At 37.2% G+C, this 23,824-nt stretch overlaps 2 protein-coding genes across 5 annotated transcripts in view; both read left to right on the top strand.

Moving 5' to 3' along the window:
• The window catches only part of FAM133B (family with sequence similarity 133 member B), a 28,113-nt gene extending 13,929 nt beyond the window's left edge, over positions 1-14,184 (top strand). Inside the window, exons 8-11 of one of the 2 annotated variants that reach the window (XM_047695270.1) lie at positions 1,428-1,478; positions 7,053-7,145; positions 8,907-8,954; positions 12,389-14,184. In XM_047695270.1, the coding sequence (XP_047551226.1) occupies positions 1,428-1,478; positions 7,053-7,145; positions 8,907-8,954; positions 12,389-12,475 (279 nt within the window). In that variant the 3' untranslated portion in view covers positions 12,476-14,184. The remainder of the gene's footprint in view (positions 1-1,427; positions 1,479-7,052; positions 7,146-8,906; positions 8,955-12,388) is intronic. The other variant, XM_047695271.1, reaches the window with a different exon arrangement.
• Positions 14,185-15,046: 862 nt separating this feature from the next.
• LOC125080982 (EF-hand calcium-binding domain-containing protein 1-like) overlaps positions 15,047-23,824 on the top strand; it is a 28,422-nt gene continuing 19,644 nt past the window's right edge. For all 3 annotated transcript variants that reach the window (XM_047695268.1, XM_047695269.1, XM_047695267.1), the window contains exon 1: positions 15,047-17,196. In XM_047695268.1, coding sequence (XP_047551224.1) covers positions 17,013-17,196 — 184 coding nt within the window. In that variant the 5' untranslated portion in view covers positions 15,047-17,012. The remainder of the gene's footprint in view (positions 17,197-23,824) is intronic.

Genomic DNA, 23,824 nt, shown 5'->3' with positions numbered 1-23,824 from the left:
ACTGTTTTCTAAATACTTCCACGTATGCCTTCATGTCTCAGCATTTCCATGACAGCTTTTATAATAAACATGGCAGACATTATTTTTCCCATTTTCATATAGAGGTGAGAGTTCAGAGGAAAAAACATACTCCACTATCTGGTCCAGTGTCCTTTCTATTATACCTAATCTGCTCTGTATGTCCAGAACTGTGAAACATAATTGGCTCTGAAACATGTGTGGTAATAAGAAATACATGCAGGTTGCAATAGCAGTGTAGATTCCTAGGCCTCATGTCGAGAGAGTCTGATTTAGTTAAGTCTGCTTTAGGTTCAGAAGTCTACATTTTTAACATTTGTCCCCTGTGATTCTGATACAGGCCTGTCTTTGGACCATAGTTTTACAAACACTGTTCTAGAACCCTAGGAGAACAAAGCAACTCGTTTGGGGGCAGATCTCTACTTGTCCTAGTATGATTTCTTCTGACAAAATGCCTGGCATCTAGAAAGTTGTTAGTAAATGTGGTTTTCTCTTTGTCTTTTAAGACAGAAGAGTCAGTCTAATACGGATAGTTAATCTTTGTCAGATGCCTAGTATGTGTTAGGCACAGTTCTGAGCACTTGACATGTTAGCTTAATTCTCTCAATAACCCTCATTGATTTTATGGATGAGGAAGGCTCAGGGACGTTAATGGCTAAAACTGAAAGAATCAGAAGCAGAAATTCTCACCTTTCCTCCTTATAGGGAGAGTAGGAAAATCAAAATTAAATTACATAGAATAGTATTAATAGTATCACTTTGGAAAGCCAGTTGCTTTTTGCTAACCGTAAGACAAATGAAAGATAACATTAACATTGCATATTCAACAGATTTAAGGACTAGGTAAAATTTGGGGGGGATTTCTGAGGACAGTGTGAATGAGAACCTCAGTGCGTATGACCACCACAGGCAAAAATAAGCAAATGGCATTAAGTCTTATTTTAAAAGAAACCCTGTGGTTATTACAGACAATGTCTATCATTTTTGGTATACATAGATTTGATATACAGCCAGATAAAGAAAGAAGCCTTGGGGCGCCTGGGTGGCTCAGTGAGTTAAGCCTCTGCCTTCGGCTCGGGTCATGACCTCAGGGTCCTAGGATGAGCCCCGCATTGGGCTCTGCTCAGCCGGGAGCCTGCTTTCTCCTCTCTCTCTGCCTGCCTCTCTGTCTACTTGTGTCTCTCTCTCTCTGTTAAATAAACAAAATCTTAAAAAAAAAAGAAGCCTTATTGCCTTACAAGGACATACATATATATGTGACATACATTTCCCTTATTTTCAGAATAAAGTTCTGGTATTGAAATAAACTTTTTTCAGTCCTAGAGCAAATCACCTTTTTGCTGTTTTTGTCCTTACGCTCTCTCTCCTACATTTCAAATTGATACGTATATATATGTTTGTTTGTTTAGGATAGTTTAAAAAAGAAAAAAAGGTCAAAGGATGCAACTGAGAAGGAAAAGGTAATTATAATTTTATTTTAATTTATCATAAAATACTTCATTTATTTCTAGAAATTAACAGTAATGTGTTCTTCCTTTTAATTTTAAGAAATTTATTTCTTTTGCTTTTATAGCATTTTGTGTTGACGTAAGGAAATTATTTATTGAATTCATTATCAAAGGTTAAAAAATCAGAAAATTGGGGCACCTGGGTGGCTCAGTTGGTTAAGCCTCTGCCTTTGGCTTGGGTTATGACCCCGGGATCCTGGGATGGAGCTCTGCATCAGGCTCCCTGCTCAGTGGGGCTCAATATCCTCTCCTTCTGCCATTCCCCCTTCTTCTCTCTCTCTCTCAAATAAATAAAATAAACAAAATTGTAGAGAAAAATCTTTTTCTGTTCTTAAAAACCTAAAGAAAGCAATTATTGATGAAAGAAAACTATAGACCAGAGTCACTATGTTTTACTCAGTATTTTTATATTTTTTTAAACTGAAGTATAATTTACATTATATGCTATTAACCATTTTAAAATTACAATATGGAGGAAGGAACATTGTGTATATACAGTGTTGTGCAGTGATCAGCTCTCTAGTTTAAAAACTTCATCACCCCCTTAAAAACAACCCATACTCTAACTAATTCCCATTCTTCCTTCCCCTGCATCCCCTGGTAACTTCTAATCTGCTTTCCAGCTCTGTGAATTTACATATTCTGGATGCATTGTTTATTTTGTTTTGTTTTATTGTTGTGAATCAAAAGTAGGAACTTCAGGGGCACCTGCAGTCTCAGTCATTGTACCATGGGACTCTTGATCTTGGTTGAGGTTGTAGATTTGAGCCCCATGTTGGGTGTAGAGATTACTTAAAAATGCACTTATTTATTTTAAAACAAAGGGAATTTATTGGAATTAAACAATCCTGCTTGCTATTTATGAATCCGGTATAGGAGGCAAATTATCCTTTGTGCTTTTTACATAGAATAGTATTAATAGTATCACTTTGGAAAGCCAGTTGCTTTTTGCTAACCGTAAGACAAATGAAAGGTAACATTAACATTGCATATTCAACAGATTTAAAAAAGCTCACCATGAAACCCTCACACTGCTTCTTCCCCCACCTCTTTTTTTAATTTTAACTTTACTTTACCCACAAATACTTGGTATTTATCTTTAAAATGTAAGACCATGTTTAAAAATTAAACAGTACTATTGCATATTAACATTTTCACAATAATTTCAAATACAATAAAAGCATTTCAAAATGTCCTCCTTTTTCATAAAAATTTTTTATGGTTTATGTCATGATCCAGGCAAGTTCTAAGATGGCATTTGATTATTAAATCTCATAAGTCTCCTTTAATTTAGAACTTTTCCCCCCTTTTAAAATTTTCCTCTTGAAATGTATTTTTTAAGAGAACAGTAGAGTTTCCTATATTCTAGATTTTGCTGATTGCTTCCCTTCCCTCACCGTTTTTTTAGACTAGAACACTGACATTCCTTTATAGACTGTACAGCTTAGGTCTGATTTTTTTAGTAAGAACCATCCAACAAGTAGGTGGTTTTGGTTCTACATGGAAGAGCTTCAGTAGAAGCTTTCACACAGCGCCAAGAGCTGGCCAGGCTAATCCCCTCGTAGCTGTGCTGCGCAATGGGTGTGCAGCTGGGGTGAGGCTTGCCTTATGGGGGGCAAGTTGAAGAATGATTCTCTCCTGGGTAGTCTTGACCAGGACACTGTGGACCACAGAGAGAGATGGAGATTTGGGACAGGTCTGGGTACCCCCCCACCCAATATCATTTCAAGGCAGTCATATAATATGTCACTTGGACATAGTAGACTTGGGGGAGGGGAGGGAGAGAATCTTAAGCAGACTCCATGCTGAACATGGACCCAGAGCCGGGCTTGATCTCATGACCCTAAGATCACAACCTGAGCCAAAACCAAGAGTGGGACACTTAAGCGACTATGATACTAGGCGACCCAGGAGTTTCATATTTTGGATACTACTCATCTTTTATACACATAATGAACATTTTTTTGGCCCATGGCTTCTCTTAATCTTGTTTAGAATGTCTGTTACAATTTTAAAAGGGTATAATTGTTCTCCCTGGGTAATATATTTTTTTAAAGTTTATTTTAATTCCGGTATAGTTAATGTAGAGTGTTACCAAAAAGGGTGTAATTTTAAGGGGACCAGGGTGGCTCAGTCCTAAGCATCTGACTCTCGGCTCTGGTTCAGGTCATGATCTCAGGATCCTGGGATTGAGCCCTGCCCTGGGCTCTGCACTCAGCAGGGAGTCCGCTTGAGGATTTTTCTCTCTCCTTCTCCCACTGCCCCTCCCCCAGCCCATGCTCGTGTGCTTTCTCTGCCTCTAAAATAAATCTTTTTTTAAGAGGGTGTAATTGTAAGTCATATATCAGTCATTGTTTTCAACTCATTTTTAAATTGTGAAAATTTAGTGTAATAACTAACAGTGGAAGAAAATATCCCATTTCTTTTTTTTTTTTTAAGATTTTATTTATTTATTTGACAGAGAGAGATCACAAGTAGACAGAGAGGCAGGCAGAGAGAGAGAGGAGGAAGCAGGCTCCCTGCTGAGCAGAGAGCCCTATGCGGGACTCCATCCCAGGCCACTGGGATCATGACCTGAGCCGAAGGCAGAGGCTTAACCCACTGAGCCACCCAGGCACCCGAAAATATCCCATTTCTAACAGTAACAAAGAATATATAGGAAAAATTTGAAGAACTGATCAGGACTTATTTGAAGAAAATTATGCAAATCTATTCAGAAAAACATGTGAAGATTTAATAAACGTTCCTGGGTATGACTTACCCTAACTAGACGTTAAGTATTTTTTAAGCATCAGACAGTGTGGTATGGTAAGGAATGGGGCGGGGAGGAAGCAGTTGAGCAGTGTAGAGCCCAAGTAAAAACTTGTAAGTATTTGTGCGTTTAATGTATGATAAAAGTGGCTTTTCTTGGGATGCCTGGGTGGCTCAGTCGTTAGGCATCTGCCTTCAGCTCAGGTTACGATCCTGGGGTCCTGAGACTGAGCCCCGTGTCCAGCTCCCTGCTCAGTGGGAAGCTGGCTTCTCCCTTTCCCACTCCCCCGCTTATGTTCCCTCTCTTGCTGTCTCTCTCTGTCAAATAAATAAAATCTTAAAAAAAAAGACTTTTCTTAGGACAAAATGACTAGCCAGCTGGAAAGTATAAAACTGGACCCTCCTTAAGGCTAAATAAGTCACAGATAAGTCAGTTTTAAATGTATGAAAGTATAACTAGAGAAAAACAGGGGTGAGGGTGACTGTAATATTGGGGTAGGGAAGGCCCATGCCTCAAAACTCAAAACACTTTTGACCACATAATTTTAATACTTAATGACAAAAAGAGATCACAAAAAAAATAAATCATGAATAAAATTTAAATATAATGAACAGATTTAGGAAAAACTACTAGAAATACATAATTAAAAACTAATCTTTATTAATTTGAAAACTGATACACAGAAAAAGTAAAATCCATGTTTAGGCAGTTCTAAAAGAAAATATGGACTGTATTCCAGTAATCTTGAGATTTATATGCTTGATAAAATCCTGAAGCAGAGGTTTCTTGGTAAAGTGTGATTCCTAAAGGAGTGAAATAAACCATTAGGGGTGGGGGTTGGGAGAGTAAGCAAATCATTTGGGTAAAAGCTACTTTGGTCTTTGATTTAGACATTATTAGGTAAAGATTTTTGCATTCATGTATCCTTCACTCCACATCAACTTTTTTTAATAGCAAATAGCCCCTATGTATAGCTGCCATCCAGAAAAACATGGGTTAAGTAAATTGTGGGATATGCTTTCAGTGAATATCAGAGGCAGCCGTAAATGATGATGTAGTTGGCATGGAAGGATTGGATGACAAGAGCAGGTTCCAAATAGCAAGTATCTATATAAAGTTATAAATGTACACATAGCGAGATGTTTCCAAAAATCTTCATGATGTTTAATCTCTGGTAACAGGATTCAGGTGAATTTGCTTACAGTGAGCATTTATCATTTATAACAAAATTATAAACATATTTGCAGAAATAAAATTAAATCACCTGTAATACAGATCACTATTTATTTTCTATGTGATCTTTTGTTTAATCTTCAAAACTGGCTTCCTGGTATATAAAGTTGATATATTTTTTCTGTACAATTGGGTAGTGAGCATTTTTTTTTCATTGTGTGGGGTATTTTTTTGTCTTGTTGTATAAACTATTCAGACATACAGAAGAAGTATATGGAAAATAACAAAATGACAACCAGCACATCCACTGTGAAGTTTTAATAAATCTTAACATTGGGGTGCCTGGGCCCAGTCAGTTGAGCGTCTGACTCTTGGTTTTGTTTCGGCTGAGGTCATGATCTCAGATCTGGGATCAAGCCCCACCTCTGGCTCCACGCTCAATGGGGAGTTTGCTGCCCCCTTTCTCTCTCTCCCTCTTCCCCTCCCCACCATTTGTTCTCTCTCTCTCTCTCTCTCAAGTAATAAATCTTTTTTAAAAACCTTAACTTTGGGGCGCCTGGGTGGCTCAGTGGGTTAAGCCGCTGCCTTCGGCTCAGGTCATGATCTCAGGGTCCTGGGATCGAGTCCCACATCGGGCTCTCTGCTCAGCAAGAAGCCTGCTTCCCTCTCTCTCTCTCTCTGCCTGCCTCTCCGTCTACTTGTGATCTCTCTCTGTCAAATAAATAAATAAAATCTTTAAAAATAAAATAAAATAAAAACCTTAACTTTTGCCATACTTCCTTCAGGTGTTTCGAAATGTTTATTCCTCAGTATATATATTTAAGTCCCTAAGTACTCCTCTAGTCTCTCTTCTTCCCCAGAATTATATGTTTTCTCATCATTAAAAATACTTAGAGATGAAGATTATTTTAATGTGAATTTAACACTCGTAATGCATGAAAGGAATTATTACTGTGTAGAGATCTTTTTAGATCACAAATAATTACCCATTGTTTTTCTTTTTTGCAGCACTAGGCCTGTCTGATCCAACACTGGGTAGAAACAAAACAGTTAGAATACAAGGGACTCAAATCTTACACCATCTGTAGGGTCTCTTAAGACATGTTAGAGTTTAATTAAAATAAGAGGGCACTTGGCTGGCTCAGTTGGAAGAGCATCCGACTCTTGATCTCATGGTCATGAGTTCAGGCCCCACATTGGGTATACGCATTACTTAAATAAATAAACATTTTTTTAAAAAAAGAAAATAAGGATATTACATCTCAATTTACATGTAATTATCTCTTTTCAGGCTATTTAATAAAAATTACTTTGTTGGAATTAAAGACTGAAAATTGGTAAATATCATCAATTTAAGACATTTCTAAAATGCTATAATAAGAGATGAGGAAGGACACTATATCATACTCAAAGGGTTTGTCCAACAAGATCTAACAATTTTAAATATCTATGCCCCTAACATGGGAGCAGCCAACTATAAGACATTTCTAAAATGCAAATTTTTTTTTATGATAATTGGAAAATTGTTAATTAGAAACAAAACTTGCGTGGCATAGCCTTACATCTTTTTGAGTCAAGGTACATGTATTTATTTTTCTTAGGACATTAAAGGACAGAGCAAAAAGAGAAAGATATATTCTGAAGATAAACCTTTATCATCTGAGTCCTTATCAGAATCAGATCATATTGAGGAGGTAAGTATAAGATCAAATTCACTTTCTTCACTTTAAAATGTTTGTTTTTAATAAATACAAATGAATAAAAAAGAAATACTTCATGAACATTCCATTTACTCACTTCTCTAGTATGTGCACTGTGAAAAAGAAATGGAAGTTCCATTTCAGAAAGATTTTTGCATTTTCTAGAAGTTGATTAAATAGCTAATATGGTAATTAACCATATTTACAAATCTCTATTCTGAGCTATTTTATTTTTCTTCTAATAGTTACTTTTTCCTGTACTAGTATTTTGATTACATGACAGATGTTGTTTGATGTGTACTGTATTGAAACCCAGCATTCCCTTGTTTTTGTTTGGAACTATTACTAGTGAGGGAGTAGAATAGTGATAAGGTAGAACAGAAATGTTGGCATGATCTTTTTCACTATCTATACGGTGAGGAAGTAGAATTAGTTTCTGTAGTCTCTATAGTCCTTTTCAGCTCTGATATTCCTATCTTAGATTTTATTTGTACTCTATTCTTAGTTAATTTTAGGTCTGCAAGTTATTGTCTTTAAAGTATTTCTCTCTTGGACTTAGTTTCCTCATTTGTAAAATAGGGGCTATTACCCACCTTTTGTAGCAATATTTTGTAATGTCCCCTGAAATGAAATTGAAATGAATTGAAACTTGTAGTGTGTGTGCGTGTGTGTGTGTATATATATCTTCACATTTTATGTTAATATTCCCTAACAAATTTTAAAAAGAAATATAAAAAAATATTAGTGTATAGATTTACTAAATTATATTTCAGTTCATAAATGTTTGAGTGTGATAACTAGAAGACATCAAATCTTAAGATACAACAAAATTCAGGCTGTTGCAGGTACATTACATATTCCCTTCAAAAACCGTACAGTGGCATTGTCATCAGTGACATTTTCCAAAATGGTTAACAATTCTCAATAAAGCTCTGAATGAATGAAACAAAATATAGTCTTTTCTATATTACAAGTAGGTTTATTATATGACTGGCAAGCTGTCTAAAAGTCATGTTAGAGCTGTCTGGCTGTCTTGAACATCACATGACAGCATCCCCAGTCTTGGTCTTGCTAAACGTGGATGCAGCACAACTACCACCATCTCCAGTCATTGTTATGACAAGAATAACAGTAAGAAATAATAATTTCCTAAGTGTTTTCTAGAGTACTTAATATATGTTACACTTAGACTTTAAATATACGTGAGGTTTACCAACTTTCAATTTAGTCTTAAATTCACACTTCTAAAGGTTAAAATTCTAATGGTGTAATGAGTGTTACTTAAAAGGGTTTTAATCATTTGGTTTATACTGAGTACACTATGCGTATAGCTACCATTTACGGAACACCATACAGTAAGAGAAATACTTAACTTTATTCTAGGCACTTACACTAGAGGGTGGATATTACCTCGATTTTACAGATGGGGAAACTGAGGGTAGTACATAGCAGAGGTAGGATTCAGAGCTTGGTCTGTTTTATTTCAGAGCTCATACTTTTTATCCACTGTACCTCATTGGGGTTTTTTAGGTGCTAGAAGGGAATATAAGGAAGCCCTCTAGATTTTAAAAAATCTTAATTTTCTTTCCTTTAAATGTTTCTCATTGACTTGTCATTATGAAATAACAGGTTTGCGGTATCATCAAAATGTTTTTTACGCATAAATTCTAAAGCTGTAAGTACATTAGGGGATGAAAAAATGCCTTGAGTACAAGTTACATATTTGTCTTCTCAACAAAAATTCAAACTTTTTAGGTACGAGCCAAAAAGAAGAAAAGCAGTGAAGAACGAGAAAAAGTAATAGCAAGTATCACTTATTTTTTTACATGACAATAGTGGTAGCTCTTTTTGTTTAAAATGAATCATGGTAAAATAGGACTTCATTTACTGAGGCCAAATAAATATTTATTTGGGAAAAGTGTGGTGTTGAGCTTTACTTAGTGCATTGGAGCAAGTTAAATTGGCTCCGGAGAAAAGAATATCCTGGTAGCAAACATCTCTGTTTCTATTTCAGTATCTTATTCAGTATTTCATTTTATTTTGTTCCATATTCGGTACTGTTAGAAATGAAAAATTGAACTTTAATTTGACCTTTTTAAGCTGTAGTATGAAATACTAGGTATAGTGATTCCCTCCATCCTTAATAGTAGTGACTTCCAGGTTGGCCAAACCTCATTGGGGTTTTTTAGGTGCTGGAAGGGAATATAAGGAAGCCCTTATTTAACATTTAGCAGAAAAAGCCTCTCTAAGCCCAGGTTGCAATGAAAAAGCAGGAATGTGACAACATAAATATTTCAATAATAAAGATGATTGTTTCACCATTTCTAAAGCCAGCTCTGCTATTATGCAGACGAAGAAGTATAAAAGGAGAAAGAAGGAAGAGGAGAATAAGAAAAATGGCAGTGGTAACCAAATGAGAAGCGGACCAACCTAGGGAAAGTTAGATAATAGATTATCAAAGAGTAATTTCATACCGTATCATTAGTCATTTAGGAGCACTCAGTGTAAGTTTGGGTGATGGCCTTTGAAGGCATTTTCTTAGGAACAAAAAGAAAAATAAGAACAGGGGCGCCTGGGTGGCTCAGTGGGTTGGGCCTCTGCCTTCGGCTCAGGTCATGATCCCGGGGTCCTGGGATTGAGCCCCGCATCGGGCTCTCTGCTCAGCAGGGAGCCTGCTTCCTCCCGTCTCTCTCTGCCTGCCTCTCTGCCTACTTGTGATCTCTGTCTGTCAAATAAATAAATAAAATCTTTAAAAAAAAAAAATGAGAGTCCTTCTCTGGTAACATATGACTCAGAAGTAGCATTTTATATACCTCAAGACCAAGGTGACATTTAAGAGACTTTTTTTCTGAATGGAAAGATAATTTGAGTGAAGACTGCTTTGGTCTTTGGTTCAGATTAATTAAGGCATAATATTAATTAATTTTGGACCATTTTGACTTGTACTTGCGTACTCCACTGTTTCTTGCATTCAGCTCATGTGTTTATTAAGCATCTCTCTGCAGGCGCCATTGGTGTTGGTAGTGCTGTTCTAATGGAATACAAGATAGATGAGAGGGTGACTTGTGAGAGTGGCTTTGGGGAGGGAAGGATTTATCAGAAAGAGCTAACCATGTGAATTGCAAAAGAACAATATCCTAAACAGAAGAGCTAAGGACCTGTGGTAGGGATGAGCTTGATTTGTTTGAGGAACTGAAGGGGTAAGCTTGGCTTATATCTAGTAGATAAAGAGGAGTGCAGTGAGGTGGGGACGTAAGCAGAGGCCATATCACAGGCAAGGTGTTTGGGTTTAATCAGAATGCTTTGGGAAGCTGTTTTGAGTGTTTTAAACGAAGAAGTGACCTGAACCAACTTTATATTTTTAGACAGCTTTGACAGAGGAGGTGGAGTGGACAGAGGTGAGGAATGGTGGTGTTTGTATCACAGTGGTCGTGATGGAGATGGACTAGCCTGATGGATTTGAGATGCGTTGTGGACTTAGATGGTAGGGCTTGCTTGCTGCTTTGGATGTAGAGAGTGGAGTTACGGCAGAAAGTGGAGTCAAATGTAGCTTAGATTCTTCGCCTTAAGTAAGAGGACCAATTAGAGGTGCTGTTTACTAAGATGGTTAAGAGGGTTTGGAGAGAAAAATTAAGCATTGTTTATGGTAATTTTAGATATACCTGTTAGGTATCCAGGTGGAATTCACAGTCTTGAGTTCAGAGCATAGGACTGGATAGGAAGATTTGGTATGTAAGTGGTTTTTATAGCATGGGATATAGAGAGCCATGTGGAAAAGAAAGGAAACCCTGAAAGGTCAAGCAGAGGAAGATGAACAGCACAGGAGTTGAAGGGCTCTTTGTGATAGAAGAAAGCAGCAGGTGGAGGTGTCGTGGAAGCCAAGAAGAAAAGTTTGGGGGTTTTTTTGTGTTTTTTTTTTTTTTTAAGATTTTTTTATTTATTTGACAGACAGAGATCACAAGTAGGCAGAGAGACAGGCAGAGAGAGGAGGAAGCAGGCTCCCTGCTGCGCAGAGAGCCCAATGCAAGGCTCGATCCCAGGACCCTGGGATCATGACCTGAGCAGAACGAAGGCAGAGGCTTTAACCCACTGAGCCACCCAGGCACCCCAAGAAAAGTATTATAAAAAGAGAGTAGTGCTGTCCTTTTATGAAAAAGTAACCTATACCCAAAACTTACTTTTTAAAGACCCAAATACAAGATTTGGGACTCTTGGTAAGATTCCCTGTGTACTTGAGCTTCTCATGACAAGAATGATGAAAGTTAGCTTAGAGTCACTAAGTGGTAGAGATGTTTGAGAGGGGCGGAGGAATTGTTGAAAGTTGTAATTGATAAGGAAATGGATAGGAAACTCTGCTTTGCTATCTTTACATGTCTCTCTTCTTGGTGAATATCAACAAGTCTGTCATTTGATACCACCTTTCTAAATATCTGTTTCTAAAAGTTTTGCCTTCTCTTCTACATCGGTAGTAGTCACAAGAGTCAGAGTTCAGCAAAATGTTAGCTCTCTATCCAGTCACAATTTGATTATTTTTCCTAGGCTTCTAAAAATTAAGCATCTGAGTGCCTGGCTGGCTCAGTCAGTGTAGCATACAACTTTTGGTGTTGGGGTTGTGAGTTCAAGCCCCATAGTGGGCATAGAGCTTACATAAATGTTTTAAAAAAAGAAAAAGCATCTCTTTTACTTAAAAGCTAAGTAGACTTTTCAACTGTACATCCATATTTTTTACCACTTTTTTAGTTAATTTCGTAATATAGTGCTACCAGTTTAGGCAGGACATAATAATTTGTTTCTGTTTACTTTAAAAAATATCAGATTTAATATATCTGTTCCCCAAAACTGTCATTTTTACAAAAACAGTTGTGTTTTGCTGTGATATGAGGATTTTTTTCTAGTAACTACAATTTCTTCACCTTTAGAAACCACACAATATGAAATATAGCAGTTGATATCACTATTCTTAGAATTTATTTTCTATAGGAAATTTTGTTTAAAAGCTACATTTGCGTGCTAATGACTTAGAGTTTTTCCATATCTTTTTGAAAATCAACAAGTACTCTTAAGTCCTCATATGACACCGATTATTGAGACTTTTCAGGAAATGTTCTGAGTAGTTTCCTTGGTTGTCTGGATTGTTTGAAATAATTATATAGTAGCTTAGAAGGACCACGGTAACATTGTTATTTTAATTTTAATATTTTCCTGTAGAAATGTCTAACAGGGAACTCTCTTTACAGGAAAAAACAAAAAAGAAAAAGAAGCATAAGAAACACAGTAAGAAGAAGAAAAAGAAGGCTGCTAGTTCAAGTCCTGACTTGCCATAACATTAAGAAAAATCAGGATTCCCTTATAAAGAAAGTGCAATGTCTAAGGAAATTTCAACTGTGAAAATTATGACATAATTACTAAAATGCATGAATTTTCTTGTTTTTAGAATTATTCCTGGACTATTCAGTAGCCACTCGGATGCCGCTGTGTGAAAGGGCCATAATTGTTGCCTGCTGCTTGAACATCTGTTTTTTTCTCTTCCAGTGCTTAACAACTCTGGGAGATAATGCACTGCAGTTGTGCTAGTGGTTAAGATATTTGGGGATAAAGTTAATATTTTGACTAGAAGTATCTAATGATAAATCAACAGAAATCAAATCTGGATACATCATTAAGATGTAATTAGCAATTACCAGATGATTCTAGTTAACATTTTTGGAATAGGCATTACATTGATATTTCAAAATCCTTACTCTGTAGATAAGTGTATTTTAATTTTTTCCCCAATATACTTTTATTTACCTGGGGAAGGAGCTTTTCGGTTGGTGGGGGTGGTTTGCTATCTCTTTAGCTAGCAGAATAGCGTGCCTTTTATCTTCACACATCCTATTTTTGTGGACATAGTAGCCATGCTTCATGGGGAGGTCAGAGCTGGGTATAGCAGTCTTGCCCCTAGATAGCCTTGGACTCTGTTGTTTGCTGCTTTAAGTGAACCAGAGAAACAGCCCTTTGCAGCATGACAGAGCCCCAGAAGCTCTGGGATTCACCTCCACTTCAATAATACTGAATGTTTTTTAGCATTAGAATGTGTTATAACATTTGAATTAATTTTGACTATACTTTGGCTTTGGAGAAGAATCATTTCAAATAGACACTGGTACTTTTTGAACTTGATCGCTAAAGATTTAAAATGCATGTTTTATACTGTTAAGTTTTAACCAGTCAGGAAAATTTTATGTAACCAGTAATAGTTATTTTATTTTTGTATGAATTTTGTTTAGGCTGCAATGTTTAGCTTTTATTAACTCCTTATTCTTGCTTATTAAATTCCTTATTGTGTTTAATGGCATACTTGCCAAAATACTTATACTTAGCATGTAAACAAAGCAGGCTTTTGATTTTTTTTTTTTTTTTTTTTTTTTTTAAAAACAGCTTCATATTGAAGCTTGAGACTTACTATAAACAAGTTGAGTGGCAGGCCTGGTATGCTGTGTCTTGTTACATAAAGCTATTGCCAGAATCTTAGTAAATATAACATTTTAGAAATTTGTCTTTGTATATTCATAACAAATTATGACAAGTTAAGTGAAAATTACATTATTGCTCTTCCTGTGTCATATTTTACTAAGATTTTGTGCCTCATATCTACTGCTGAATTGTTTACTAGTAATGTTAAAAAGAATTGATAAATCATTTTCACTTTACATTTTTATATAATCAGGTAACATGAAAAATAATTTGATGTACAATTTTGCCTGTTACAGAGGGTGTGCTAATTATAGTGGTATATGCACAAAACATTTTGGCATGACAAGAGGCTGAATAAATAGCTATTTTACTTAAAAATAGCTGCGTTCGTACCAACTCCCTTTGAGTCCCAACTAAAGTTCCAAAGATCAAGAAGCACTACTGGGTGATAAGCGGATAAGACATGTCCCCAAATTTTTAGCTGTAAAAATAATATATTTCTTGGTAAGCTTCCTTAAATTTTATGCTTAAAACTTCATACTCTTTTTCCTAATAAAAGAAATCTATATGCTCTTGAGTACACAGCAAGTTTGAGGGACATTTTTTTTAATCTGAAAGGAAGTTTCTTAGGATTGTTGTTCACAAAAATGCTAAAAGATAAGTTTATCAAGCTATTTGGTGATCGTTTTTGGTATGAACATAAAAGTGTTCCTTTGTACACTGGTCTAGTACATGATGACTATGTCCCACAAGAAGCAACTGTTACTAGATTGAGTCAGAAGATGACCTGGCAAAAAAAATTGTATTTGTTTCCAAACTCTGTTGACTGTCTAGGAAACACTTTTCTCATTGTTCCTTTGCTGGTAGCCTTTTTTTTTTTTAATTTACATAACTAACATACAGTATATTATTAATTTCAGAGGTGAAGTTCAGTGATTCATCAGTTGCATATAACACCCAGTGCTCATTACATCATGTACACTCCTTAATGCCCATCACCCAGTTACCCCTTCCCCCCCATCCCCCTCACCTCCAGCAATCCTCAGTTTGTTTCCTGTGGTTAAGAATCTCTTATGGTTTGTCTCCCTCTCTGATTTCATCTTGTTTTATTTTTCCCTTCCTTCCCCTATGCTCCTCTGTTTTGTTTCTTAAGTTCCACATGTGAGTGAGATCATATGATATTGTCTTTCTCTGATTCATTTATTTCCCTTAGCATAATACCCTCTAGTTCCATCCACATCTTTGGAAATGGCAAGATTTCGTTCTTTGATGGCTGAGTACTATCCTATATTGTGTGTGTGTGTGTGTGTGTTACACACACACATACCACATCTTCATCCATTCATCTGTCCATGGACATCTGGGCTCTTTCCATAGTTTGGCTATTGTGGACATTGCTGCTATAAACATTGGGGTGCAGTTGTCCCTTTGGATCACTCCATTTGTATCTTTGGGGTAAATACCTAGCAACATAATTGCTGAGTTGTTGGGTAGCTCTGTTTTTAACTTTTGGAGGAACCTCCATACTGTTTCCCAGAGTGGCTGCACCAGCTTGCATTCCCACCAACAGTATAACGGGGTTCCCCTTTCTTCCTCTGCTGGTAGCCTTAACAGTCTTCTTTCTAATAAGGTACGGGAAGATTTGACCAGGTAATGTTATGTGTAAACTACTAACATCTCTTAACTTACTCCTTCCAGCAGACCATGCTTTTTCTTGAATAATTTTCCTCCAGTTTTATAAACACAGGGCATGTTATTTGGATAATGATGCCAAGGTAGCTGGAACAAAGTTGATGAGTATCTGAATCAAAAAACTGAATTCATACCAGTACTTTATCTGGTTGTTTTGGATTCATTTGGTTGCCCTTAGTTTATTTAGGTGTTTTAAATACCATAAGAGTAGGGGGACCTGGGTGGCTCAGACGTTAAGTGTCTACCTTTGGCTCAGGTCATGATCCTGAGGTCCTGGGATCAAGCCCAGCATCAGGCTCCCTGCTCAGCGGGAGGCCCACTCCTCCCCCTTCTTCTCCCCCTAGTTGTGTTCTCTCTCACTCTGTCTGTCTCTCTCAAATAAATTAAATTTAAAAAACAAATAAATACCATAAGAGTATCCTGAACTTTTTTATCCCGAGTATAGGTTCATAGTCCTTCAGTCCGGATGTTGTTAAATCCTGTTGCCTAATACTATTTCATGAAGAACAGTAGACTAACCTCCAAGAAATCGAGCACACTCTTTAGACTTAAGTGACAGATTTCACACTTTAAAAACATTGCCAGTTTTCAACCTAAAATCAGTGAACACTCATCTGGTATTTCCTAAAGAAAAGTTCTGGTAAAGCTTTTTTTTTTTTTTTTTTTAAGATTTTATTTACTTATTTGACAGAGAGCACAAGTAGGCAGAGAGGCAGGCAGAGAGAGAGGGGGAAGCAGGCTCTCTGCTGAGCAGAGAGCCCAAAGCAGGGCTGGATCCCAGGACCCTGAGATCATGACAGGAGCCAAAGGCAGAGGCTTGGGAAAGCTTTTTTGTTCCAGATGTGTTTGTCTTATTTTAAAATTCATTGTTAAATTTTATTTAAAATGTATAAGAATGTAGTGTACTAAATTCTAAAAATCATTTTAGTACATTTTCTTCCTTACCATAGTGAAAGCCAGCAAACATAGACCAGGAGTTGTTTGTTCTCTGATAGGATTTGACAGTAGGCAGGAGTTAGCACAGTTGTCATTTTGGCCGGCTTTGGCATGGTCACAGCATGCTTTTTTACAGTCAGTCAGATACAAGCTAGAGGGGTCAAGTGGGATTTTACATTTCTCTAGGAGCTCCCAGATTAAAAAGTCTCTCTTTGGAGATCATGAGAGGGTGCTTTGAGTTTTTGTCTTCTAATTTTTTTAAGAGATTTATTTATTCATTTATAGCACACACAAACAGGGGGAGGGGTATGGGAAAGAATCTCAAGCAGACTCCCTGGTGAAAGAGGAGCCCATTTTGGGGCTCCCTCCTACATCCCCAAGATCATGACCTGAGCTGAAACCAAGAGCCAGATGCCCAACCGACTGAGCCACCCAGGCACCCCTTAGAGTTTTTAAAGGAGGTTATAATCTTTGGAGGAGCAATTATTTGTAGCCTAGAAAAATATTTTATTTCAGTGTAAAAATAAAGTTTTTATCATCTTATTTCTCGGTTGAAACATTTTCAACTGTACAGTTTGTGCTGAGGAAAAATAAATGACGGTAAGATCAAGTACCACTCTAAGTGGTATTTAGCCCTAAGAAAAAATAAATGTTTGAATTGCTATATATTTCAGATCACAATAACATTAATAACATCCCTGCATTTGTACTGAGTGGTAACAACCATTGCTGCATATTTTCCAATCACTTGAGAACCTTCTGTGTTTGGTTGCTGGAATGTTACCATGGTCACATTCTGTTGGGCAGAGAATAGTGAACTGTGGAACCAGTGGCAATCCAGGACACGTAGGCCTGGAACTAGGGTATCTGAGAATTGTGCAGTGTGTTGAAGCCACACTTGGCATGGACCAGAAGAATCTGAAGAAGCTGGTGGAATCCATCAGTACTACTGTCAAGAACTGTAAGTACTGACCAGACACCCAACACTGTCTGAACATCTTTATTCCATCAAATAGAAACATTGATTGACCTATATGACATCAACAAGTTCTTTGTAACCTTCAAAATAGAGTTTCTCTAATTTCAATATTTTGGCCATTTAAAAAAATAGATAAGTGAACTTACAAGATCCCTGCACTTAAAATATTTAATATTTTAATCCTAAATTGTGTATGTGGAAAAGTTAATTTGAGAACTTAAATGACAGCGTACGTGTGAAAGGACTATTTGCCAACCATGTACTGATTCTGTTACAGTCTGAAATTTGATAAGAGATTTCAGAGTAAAGGTTTACTCTAAAGGTTTTCCCTAAGTTTTCTGGCACAAAACCTGTAGAAATATTGGATTGACAGAGCTACAGAAGATATTTTAGATGCTGAAGAAATATAGTACATGGCAAGTGTTATTCAAATTAATGTAACAGATTTGGGGGGATTCCTTGCCCTGATTGCCCTGACAGACCTTAGAAAGTAATCATCTGTATTTTGTCTCTCGGGCATGACAACAGTCCTGACTCAGAATTCTGAGAATGGCCTCAGTGGGACAGGCACCACCTTAAGATCTTGTAGACTTAATTCAGTTTTCTCTTACGCCAGGTATGTTTTAAATGACTTAAGTTCCTCAGGCACTTCTAGGGCTTGTTTTTCCAATCCTGCTGTCAGACAGCCCTTGAAATCCATCTGGCAGATTTAACCAATGTTGAATATGATATCTTCTGTTTGCTGTTTTCTGAACAACCTGAGTTTCATAACATTCAAAAGGCGATTTTGCAGACTTTAAAAATCTAATCTCTCCCCATCCTAAAGAAACTATTTTCATTAATATCCGCTACTCAAATGTGTGTTCAATACCTAATTTGTTACTTGAAAGCAACTCTGAAAGTTGGTAGGTTATGAATATGTAATACTAGACCAGACCGATATTCCATATAGTCTCCTACAAAGAGGATACTTAACAGTTATGTGAAAAGAGGAAGGAGTGGCATTCCTTTCCAAAGTGTTGATGCTAAGTTATGATCAAAAGTCAAGCTGTAGGGGCGCCTGGGTGGCTCAGTGGGTTAAGCCTTTGGCTCAGGTCATGATCCCAGGGTCCTCTGCTCAGCAGGGAGCCTGCTTCCCCTTCTCTCTCTTCCTGCCTCTCTGCCTACTTGTGATCTCTGTCTGTCAAATAAATAAATAAAATCTTAAAAAAAAAAAAAAAAAAGCTCAGGCTGTAGCTATTCAGCAGTGTAACCAGATTACTCTTTCACACTCTGATTACTTAACTCATGTTTATTGAGCTCTTCATTGGGAAGATGCTGTGCTGAATGGTTTATGTTCATCTTCAATTCTCAAACCCAATGAGGTAGGTGACATTTTCCATGTTTTCAGATGAGGAAACCCAAGTCTTAGATTGAAATTAAAGTGGACTTTTCTGGTGGAGGCAAAAATAGAACTCAGGTAAGTCTGATGCCAGAACCTGCTCTCAATTTTTCTCAAATTAATGCTGTTGATAAGCATTCTAAACTCATATGGTCATTCTGTATAGTACTGTCCCATAGTAAGTGCAGAATGAAAGTTGAATTTGGCTCACTTCTTGGGTCCTTCCGTTTAGACCAGGAGAGACACTCGCCTCTCAGGAATGGAATTTAGTTTTGTTGCAGTTGTTGTCTTAAGGTTTTATTTTTAAGTAATCTCTACACCCAACATGGGGCTCCAGTTCACAACCCCAAGATCAAGAGTCACATGCTCTCCCAACTGAAAGCCAGGTGCCCCTGGAATGTAGTTCTTAATAGGTAGGTGTGGGGAGGGCTAATAACTAGTGCCATCTTGGCCTCATTTCAAGAAAGGACTGTCTTGGAGCAGCTGGTTGGAATAAAACATTCAAGAGCTACAGCTGCGTTGTCCAGTAGAGTAACCATTAGCTATGTATGGGTGGCTATTATCTAAAAAAATATTTTAAGTAATCTCTACGCCCAAGATGCGGCTTGAACTCACGATGCTGAGATGAAGAGTCGTTGCATGCTTTAGCAACCAAGCCAGCCAGGTGCCTCATTTTTTTAAAGTATATGTGTGACTATTTAAATGTGAATTAAGGGACGCCTGGGTGGCTCAGTAGGTTAAAGCCTCTGCTTTCAGCTCAGGGAGCCTGCTTCCCCTCCCCATCTCTCTGCCTGCTTGTGATCTCTGTCAAATAAATAAATAAAATCTTTAAAATAAATAAATAAATAAATGTGAATTAAAATTAAGTAGGATTTTTTAAACCTTTAATCTAGTGGGGGTGGCAGATCATTACCTCAGGACATAATAAATGGCTTCATGGGTATGCAACCTGTGCATTGTCACAGGGCCCCATGCTTAGTTTAATGCTCTGCTAACACTGACTTAATGTTTTGAGTTTTGCCTTGGGCCCACAAATTCTGTAGTTTATCTTGGCTAGGTACCTCTTCCTCATAGTATGGTAGGAGTATCTCCACCATCAGAATTACCTAAAGATTCATATGGAAAATGCAGATTCCTGGAGACACCCTAGGTACATTTAAAAATCTGTAAGTGGGGGCCAAGCATCCAGATCATTCATTCCATGTATTAGACACACGTAAGCTTAAGAATTCCTGATCAAAATTATCTTTTCCAAGTAAAACTTCAGTTCCTTTTTTTTATTTATGAGGTCAGTCTTTTTTTTTTTTTTATTCTAAATTTACACATTAAGTTGCATATTCACACATCCTTGGTAATCTGGCTTTGTGTGTGTGCATGTATGTGTGTGTATGTGTATTAAATCTTTTTTTGGTCTCTGTGGAATTTGAAACCTAGCTGATTTATTGTCTTCGTATTATTTCTCACATTGACGATTAATTTTTTCCCCTAAGCCTTCAAAACTGTCATTTAGAAACAACTAATATGCAGGGGTTTCCACTACCTACTGCCTTATTTTGTGCTTTAAACCCAGAAAATTGTACTTTTTTCTTCCTTTTTTAGAATAGTAAATAATATTGCTAACTACGTGGTGGCTGTCTTCCCTTAGAATGTTTTTTTTTTTTTTAATTTAAAATTCAATTAGCCAACATATATCTTAAGTTTCATGAAACTTCAGTTCTATCACCCTAATAACAATCTCAATTTGACTGATAGTTAGGAGTTGACCCAGTCTTTTTCACAGTGTTGTTTAGCCACAATTTTTACACTTACATAGATTTAAAAAAATTTTTAAAGCTAACTGAAGAATTTTAAAACTTCCCAATAATTTCATGTCGTTTGATTCAAGTGATTATCTTGCCATCAAGAAGCTACTTTGGGGGCGCCTGGGTGGCTCAGTGGGTTAAGCCGCTGCCTTCGGCTCAGGTCATGATCTCAGGGTCCTGGGATCGAGTCCCACATCGGGCTCTCTGCTCAGCAAGAAGCCTGCTTCCCTCTCTCTCTCTCTCTCTGCCTGCCTCTCCGTCTACTTGTGATCTCTCTCTGTCAAATAAATAAATAAAATCTTTAAAAAAAAAAAAAAAGCTACTTTGGATCCTGACTTATCCAGTATATTCCTTTACCTCTCCTGTTTATAAGGGGTTATCATTTATTTTAGCAAACATTTGAGAACCTACTATGGTGCTTGGCACTACTGGATACTGAGTAGATAATTAATTCAAGGGTAAGAGGTTTTTCTCAAATGCCTTGCTAAAATCCGAATACTTCGTGAACTGCATTTCTCTGATCCACTCCTACCAAGAGGAGGAAATAGGTTAAATCTAGATGATAAACTCTTGTGAATTCAAGAGCCCCTGAGTGTTCATGAATCTTTTAATTCAATTGATCATCTCTTCTGGACTTAGCCCAGGACCACCTAGATACCCAGTAGCCCAATATTTACCTTTCACTTTGTGAGACATAACATGGGCCAATATGTATGCATATATAGGTTAGTATGCATATGTATTTTCCAGCTATGTCTGCTGAGAGGGCTTAGAAATATTCTGCCTTCCCCCATTATTTTTTTAAGAATATAACCTAATATTTATTAATATATTGACATTACATTTTTTCATGGACAATGGTGATTTTTAAGGGAAGGGATATCAAGATACATAAGTCTTAGATAATACATTATTTGATCATGTTGATAACAGTTTCTTTGAGAATGCATCACTTTGTGAATATTCCTAAGTTTTTGTTTCTGTTTTTTTAGGTAGAGAATATCAATAAAGTCTTAAAAGGAGGCAAACATTCAGCTTTCCCATTTTTCAATTTTGTCACATTCCGTTTAGGCCATATTATGTATTGGGCTTAGAAATATTGATACCCCAATAATAACCAGCACATCCAGTGCCTAGGCCTTGGTGTCTAAATGCCAGTCTCCAATAAAAAGAACCAGGATTTCTTGAAGTAGCTGCACAGAGTGTAGAAGGAAACCCTACACCGCACCTGTATGTTTCTCTTTTACTCTGACATTACTACCAAATACCACGTTTACACTTCTGACATTTCTGGTCTCCAACAACTGTGTGGTTTTTTCCCAGCAAGGAATTTTCTGGAACATCCCAGTGATTTCTTAATCCTGACACTAACTGAGATGGCATCAGATCCCATAAGTTGAGCTCAGTTCCACAAGACTGTCTCCCACTTCAGATGACCATCACAAGTCCAGGTTGTTTTATCTTCATTTCTGACTGACTGGCTATAAATTAGAGGTCCAATTAATTTGCTAGAGCAGCTCACAGAACTGAGAAAAATAGTTTATTTAATAAATTACTGATTTATTATAAAGGGATATAATCGGGAAGAGCCAGATGGAAGAGATGCATAGGGCAAGGTATGTGGGAAAGGGCATGGAGCTTCCATTCTCTCTGCCAGGACATTCATATGTTCACCAACCTAGAAGCTCCCTGAACACTACTTTGGGGGTTTTCATGAAGGTTTCATCACATAGGCTTCGTAGATAATTAACTCAAGAGCCAACACTTCTGAGAACAGGGGATGGGGCTGAAAGTTCCAAGCTTTCAATCAACACTTTGGTCCATCTGGTGACCGGCTCCCATCAGAAGTCACTAGCTGTCACTTCATTAGAACAAAACATTCCTATTACCCCTTCACCCCAATGTTCTAAGAGATTTAGGAGCTTTGTGTTGAGAACCAGGGTCAATGACTAAATTTAACAAAAGATACTCCTACTGTTCACTTCATTTAGGAAATCCCAAGAGTTTGGGGAGCTATGTGTCAGGAACCAGGGGCAGGGACCAATATATATATTCCCTGTTATCTCACACAGAGGTAATAAGAGATTGGCCCTACAAGTAGTACCAGGAAGCAAAGAGGTGGAAAAGCCAGTGGGTTGTGCTATGTGAAACATACAAGAGCCAACTCAAACTCCTAATGGCCAAAACTATAGAACAATTTGAGTAAGAAGATTAGCGATTATTACAAATAAGTATTATTTGACTCTCTGCCTCCCCCACCCCATAGTGACATAAATAATTGATTAAATAAATGGGGAAAAGATCTCTTTCTTTCAGGAGAACTCCAAATAATAGTATAGATGCTCCTTCCCAAGTAGTGGGATTCCATTTTACTTGAATAGTTGGCTTCTAAAGAATAGATTGTGGAAAGGGAAAACAATAACTAGAGTGGAGAATCCTGTAGACTAGCTTAACCAAGTGATCAAAGTTATCAGCCGTTAACCTTCTTAATATGTATCACCCTGACATGTGAGAACAGCAATTTATCTCTGGTAGTCTTCACCAAAACACCTAACCACGGTCTAATTGTGAGAAAAACATTAGGCAAACACAAACTGAGGAACACTGTGCAAAATATCAAGGTCACGGAAGACTGAAAACTAACAGATTTGAAGAGACATGACTACTAAGTATATCCTGGCTTGGATTCTGGAACCCCCAAAAAAAGACTTAAGTAGGAAAAGTGGTAAAATCTTTAGTTAATAATAATGTGCCAATGTTAGCATATTTGTTTTGACAACTGTATCATGGTTTTGTAAGGTGTTAACAGGGAGAGAGTGAAGATGTTATGCAAACTTTATCATCATTGCTTCTCTTACGTGAATCTAAAATTATTCCAAAATAAATAACATGGGCCAATCTCTAGGACCTCACCATCCTCATTCACATGTGATCTTTCACATATAATTTACCATGGCTCCTTGACCTCATGAGTAAGGTTTTAAGATGTAATGGAATGTGAGCTTACGTGGATAAAACCCAGAGAAAGTTATTACAGGCTAAAGACTGGGCCTAAAATCCTTGATAGCTGTGTTGAATGACTTGTTAGTATTTGACTCAGCAGCTCCTGACTTAAAACCTCCCTTTCCTCAGGGATCCATTTTCACATTGTTGGTGCTAACATTTCCACTCGTTGATAATTCTTTCCCTCAGAACCGAGCAGGACTATTAGGCAATCGTTAACATACTCTGGACCCCATACAGTGCATCCACACCTGAGCTTTCTTTTTCTTCATATTCAAGAAGGAAGAGGAGGAGGCAGCAGTTTTCAAGTTTTCATCCTCAGAGCAGCTGCATCCCCTTCTGTGACCTAGCCTTGAAGAGTCACGTTGCCTTATTTCCACTGAGCTCTACTGGTTGAAACAGACACACACACACACACACACAC

This window comes from Lutra lutra, chromosome 11 (assembly GCF_902655055.1).
Source record: "Lutra lutra chromosome 11, mLutLut1.2, whole genome shotgun sequence".
In the NCBI taxonomy this organism is placed as follows: domain Eukaryota; kingdom Metazoa; phylum Chordata; class Mammalia; order Carnivora; family Mustelidae; genus Lutra; species Lutra lutra.
Note: the sequence above shows the minus strand (reverse complement) of the source record. Positions and strands in the feature narration are given on the sequence as shown.